The sequence below is a fragment of the Euprymna scolopes genome, chromosome 14 (assembly GCF_053919585.1).
Source record: "Euprymna scolopes isolate OS-2025 chromosome 14, ASM5391958v1, whole genome shotgun sequence".
In the NCBI taxonomy this organism is placed as follows: domain Eukaryota; kingdom Metazoa; phylum Mollusca; class Cephalopoda; order Sepiida; family Sepiolidae; genus Euprymna; species Euprymna scolopes.
This window is the reverse complement of record NC_136495.1, coordinates 122,830,174-122,836,173: the sequence shown is the minus strand read 5'-3', so window position 1 is coordinate 122,836,173 and position 6,000 is coordinate 122,830,174. Positions and strand designations below refer to the sequence as shown.

Sequence of the window (6,000 nt, the reverse complement as noted above, 5' to 3'; positions counted from 1 at the left end):
CCTTGACAGAGTACAAAATAGACTTCGTGGCTTAGTGGGGGATGCCCTTTTCTCTACCCTGCAACCTCTCTCCCACAGAAGAGACGTTGCGAGCCTATCCTTGTTTTATCGTTATTTCCATGGTAGGTGCTCGTCTGAACTCCAATCTCTGGTCCCCCCTCGCCAATCCTTCACGAAAAACACCCGTCTAGCTGAATCCACTGTGAAAAATTTCCCCCACTCTTTATCTGTGCCTAAATCAAAACGTAGATTCCATGAACAAAGCTTCTTTCTTAGAACTGCACGCCTGTGGAACTCTGTTCCGTCTGCCTGCTTCCCACCGGACTACAACTTGGATGTGCTCAAGTCCAATGTTAACAAATTCCTAATGAACCGCCCTCTTAAGTAAACACTTCATCAAATCTCCACACTAACGTAATGTACTTGCAATAACCCTTATCCCTGAGTGGCTTCCGAGCCTTGATAAGTGGTGATCACTGTGTAAAAAAAAAAAAAGGATGAATAGATATTCGAATATTCAATTAAATTCTCATTTACATCTCAAATTTGGATTTAGTAAAGAGGTCAGGAACATTAATTTTCTTCTCATTGTGGCGGGTCTCCTGTTACTCAGGTCAATAACTGACCTCTAACTTCTTCAGAAACTGTGGCTCGTGATGTCAAGTCTACCGGGAGTCCCCCACATGAATTTTCAACATCTCTGTGTTGAATTCTGCTGAAAAGCTTTGCATGCGCCGGAAAGAAAAGACAGACAAACTCAGGGTTTTCTAACTATGAAAAGTTAATTTCACAAAAGTTACTGATTTTTTTACATATGTACATCCTTCAGTCCTCCAAAACATTTTAAGTTCCACAAAGCTCTTTCTTCGTCACTGGATGGCTGGTCAGGATAAGCGGAGAGGGGCGTAGAGCGTTGGTTTTTGGGAGCTTATTTCTTCTCGAGATTCGGCGAAATCTGGTAATTTCGAGCGGGTAATTGGCTTTTTATAGAGGGGTCACAGGGTGGGTCGATCGATCCATTCAACCAATAAGCGTTCAATACGTTTCTGGGGAATTTCAGACTCAAATTGCGTGTGTGCAGTTCAACAATACGACCAGAGTTTTGTAATCTGAGACCAAAAATGAAATCCTTTTCACACGACCTCAAGGGGTCAAAACCTATCATTCAGAGAGCTAGTCTGGAGGGGTATTCTCCAGGTTAACCAGTACAAATCTCGTTAAACAATAAAATATATATCTGTTTTTTTGTTTGTTTGTTTGTTTGTTTGTTTTTGTTTGTTTGTTTGTTTGTTTTTTTCAAGTACAAGCATATCACTTTTGATACCCGCGTTGTCCGGGATTCAATTTACATTCAACAGACAATCTTAGCATATTTGCCCGGTCTTCCTCAGGTCCCAGGAGAGGGGGTCTTAACCTCCCGAATGGGTTTCAAAACGCTCCCTCAAGACAGTCATGTTACATCGCTAATTTATCTATTGTTAGAAATTTCAGAATGCAAGGGCGATAACCGCGTGATTTGCAATCACGCGATTATTTCGACCAATGGTATTGCGTTGTTCAGTTACTGCGGAGGATTCAGAAGTGGCGGGAATATTATGTTTCAAAAAACAGATTTCAATATGATGCCGAGCAAAGCCGACACGCGAAATCTCGCTCCATGCCTAATGAACTAAGGCAGAGTTCTACACCATTTATTTCTCCGCTCATTTAAATGCGGATACTAGCCAGAGGCTAAAATGTTCTACGGAATAATTACTTCATTATCATTGCCCGCAAGGGGGCATATTATTTTATGAACATCGATTGCAATGTGCGTTGTTCGTATTCGACAGTCTGGAAAGATTTCGTAAACCCTCAACCAATTCAACGAGCGGCCGATTCTACCAGCATCTTCAACAAGAAGAAAACTACCTTCGCCTTTCAAGGCAAGAACTACCCGCCATTTGGCAGAAGCTGAAGAGGGCACTCTTTTGCAATAAAAACGGTGTAAGAAATTCTCTTACTCGTTTTTGCCTTTGACAGAATGAAAGAGACACAGAAAAGCAACAAAGGCTCACCTTAAATCCAAGAATAATTTTATTTACAAAAGGGTAAAAAAGGAGTCCATATACTGTGTTAACGTACATATTTCTGGTGACCTCTTGGTTTTAACAGATTCTAGGACAAGAATTCATCTAGTCTGGTTGAGTGTTCAGCAGGATACTATCATGATAAGCAACATCACTTGAATAAGGCTTATCATTCCTCGTATAAGCCAGTGTGATGTAGCTATACCGAAGGATTCTATTTGGGCTGCGAATATTATGTTATTTTGATTGTTCAGTTGGGTTTACTTCTAGGGAGAAGTATCCTCATGCCAGGTTGTCCTGACAAATCCATCTAAAGAGAAATCGTAGACATTTGATGTACAACATAATTACGTTGACACAATGGTTCCCGCAAGATCACCGAAGTTAAGCAACGTTGAACCTGATCAGTACTAAATGGGTGACCATTTGGGACTTCCAGTTTCTCTATGTGCTCTCCACTTATCTCGGCATTGTTTCCAGTCGTCTTAGACTTCTCCTTGCCACTGGGTCCAAACAGTGTTGATTCAGCAGAGGTGTGATTAGTGACTGCGCAACCCTTGCCTCACAATTATACGCGTAGCTGCCCCTACAGGGGGTATCCTTTGTCTTTCGAGACTGAACGAAGGCATCGACATCGAGACATTTGAAGATAGCGTCCAGTAGTCATTCAAGTTCTTTCCGTAGATATTCAAGTTCTCTCTGAAATGGAGATGGGAATTAAAAGTTGAAAATATCTTTTTAAACATAGACTAAATATTGTCTACAGATTATATATTCATATCAATTTATTTTGTCTGTTTAGCGACGGAATCAACATTTACTTGCAAATCAGGAGAGAAGATATCTGCAAGTAAAGTCTGCGATTTTCTGCAAGATTGTCCGGATTTTGATGACGAAGGCAACTGCGGTACGTAAAACAAATCTTTTTTTTTTTTTGTATTTTATTTTACGTTTCTTTCATTATTTCCTTTTATCTTTTTTATTATATTTTCTTTTAATTACCTTTTCTAATATTATATTTTCTATTTTATTGCCATGTCTTTTTTTTTTGTTATCTTTTCTTATTATCTTTTCTTTTAATTGCCTTTTCTTAATATGATTATTTATTTTTATTATATTTTCTTTTTGTTATATTTTTCTTTTATTTTCGTTTTTATTATCGTTTCTATTTTATTATCTTTTTATTATCTTTTCTTTATATTATACTAGCGGGGGGTACCCGGCGTTGCCCGGGTGTTTGGAGGTGTGTGTTGGTGGTGGGGGAGGGGGTAGATCAAAACAACCCTGTTAAAAAATAAAAAAAAATTTTAAAAAAACGTTGGCCGGGTGTTTGGAGATGTAAAAGAAAAAAAAAGTTTTAGTAGAAAGGTAGGCTTGAACCCCGAACCATTGACGCGGAGGTGGAAAGGAAATGGAAAAATAAAACCTGCGACCTAACCATCTCGATCACGGGAACAGATGAATTGATAAGTGTGTTAAGTTAACGTTTATAAACCGAAATTAGCAGGTGCGAGAACGTCAAGTTGCGTGATGTTTGACCTAGTTTTGCGCTGGAAGCCAGTTTCTGTTTTCCCCGCTATGCGGCGATCCAAAAATATCTCGAAAATAGCTTGTAAAAGTCGGGTAAATTTAAGATAGCTGCAACCCGAGTTCTTTAGTCGTAGATATTATTATTTAGACAGCATATACAAAGTTTTAAGAAGGAGCGACCCAACCGAGAATGACGGCCAAAAAAGCATTTTGTAGACATACAGAAAAAGCGAACACACATACATACATACATACATACATTCATTTTCGCTTTTATATATAGAGATTTTCTTTGTATTATTATTTCTTTTAATTGCCATTTTCCTAATATTATTGTGTTTTTATAGGAAGTTGCGTTTTTGAAGACAGCACGTGCACTTGGCAGGACAGCAGCATTGGACAATATAATTGGACAAGGGTCCAAGGGCTATCAGATCCGACATCGAAGAAAATGACTGACCACACAACTTCAATGGACACAGGTTTGTATAAGGCTCAGTAGAAATGACCCAAACGATTCCTATCCTAAATACGATAAAATATTTTCAAAACTGTAACCATCCGTTAATAATGAGAAATTACCAGATATGTTTTCTCTGGAGTAATATTTTTTCCAGATAACAAGTAAATTAAATAATATTAAATTAAATAAGAATATAAATATGTTGTAGACCCGTGCTAGGGTTCACAAATGAAAGAAACCACAAGTAGTGTAAAGTGTATAAAATATAATATGTATTTATCATAAAGAATACAGGAGCCACTAAAGTGGTATGAGAGGAACGTGTTCGTAGCATGCTGTTAAACATGGTATGAATGTCTCTATTTAGTCTCTGAAACCAGTGGTATTCATAGGACTGGTTGATTCCACTTAGTTCTGAAATAGGGGTGATTTGTACCCACACAACAAAATATTTCCATGTAACTTGTGCTTATAGTAACAAAATATCTTTTGCTAGTTTGTGTGTTAATACATTTGCTTTTGTGTTAATACATTTGCTTCTGGGCGGAATTGAATTCCAACTTGGACTCACTAAGTTCATGGACAGTTGGTGAATAGCGTTTCATCTACAGACATAGACATTTTAAAAATAGTAAAATTCTTCTGCTTAGTAATACCTTTTTTATTTTTACGATTTTCCGTATTATCTTTTCTGTATATACATCAAAGGTATGGATGTATGTTCCGAGTATTTTTCAAATTGTCCGCGGCTTTTACTTTTCGTGTAGACATCTACGCATCGTCAGGAATGTTTATGTTAGTCTCTGCGTGGAATCGTGGGAAGTTATTTTTATAGTTATTGGGGTGCGAGTGAATGTCATTGGGACTCTTAACGGCGGTGAGTGTTAGTTTTATGGGAAAAGGAAAGGGAGCGTTCCAGTTCTGGGGTAGGAGGAGTTTGCGAAGTATTTAAGTATATTGGTACTGTTTCGAAATGCGATTTGATTAATATTGGGTCTTTGCGTTTTGATATAAATAGCTTCATGAATTTTAAGCTTCTTTACATTCGTTTCATGGTGGTGTATTTTTGTGTTGTTAACCAAAATTTTTCTAAAATTCGAGGGAGGAAGTAATGTTTTTGTGTAAATGTTGGAAGATGGCACTAGATTCAACATTATGGCAGATGAGGCAGCGTGATAATGTGGTGGTCGTATTGACCGACATAACTATTGGTTGCATTGTTGTTATAGGAGTTACATTCTCCCGAGGGGCATTTGAACAGATAGATGTAGTTAGTACACAACCCATTCCAGCTACTAACCCCAGAACTGGCAGGCTCTCCTCATGACACTAACACCTCTTTCCCTATGGCACTAACACCCCACCGCCGCTAGGAGTGTAAATGACATTCGCTCGCACCCCAACTGCTATATACAAAACCTTGCCACAATTCCACGCACACTAAGACAAACATTTTTGAGGATGTGTAGATGCCTACACGAAAAGTAAAAACCGCTGACAATTCGGAAAAATGTTCGGAAAATTGAAAAAAATTAAAAAGTTATTACTAAACAGAAGCTGTCTGTGTTTTTTTCTAACAATGTCAGTCTGAATGAAAAAATGCTGCTTAAATATGCACACACACACACACACACACACACACACATATATATATATATATATATATATATATATATATATATATATATATATATATATATATATATATATATGCAGTGATTGCAGGTGATTAATTAACTTACTGACTAGATGGTTTTCTAACGAATGATAAAAAATATTTTTTTGTATAGTTTTAAAGGTTAAAAACTTCAAAGACTATATATACTAGTATGCTTAATGTCTTGAAATTCTCCGCTGGGTCCCGTCACTTTGTTACATTATACACACTTTGATTGGTTTATTTGGTATTTATAAGTTGCAATTAAAAATTAATTAGTT

At 37.3% G+C, this 6,000-nt stretch overlaps 1 protein-coding gene across 1 annotated transcript in view; it reads left to right on the top strand.

Moving 5' to 3' along the window:
• LOC145292796 (MAM and LDL-receptor class A domain-containing protein 1-like) overlaps window positions 1-6,000 on the top strand; it is a 497,041-nt gene that overhangs the window by 373,391 nt on the left and 117,650 nt on the right. Inside the window, exons 101-102 of the mRNA XM_080138835.1 lie at window positions 2,872-2,976; window positions 3,947-4,081. Coding sequence (XP_079994961.1) covers window positions 2,872-2,976; window positions 3,947-4,081 — 240 coding nt within the window. The remainder of the gene's footprint in view (window positions 1-2,871; window positions 2,977-3,946; window positions 4,082-6,000) is intronic.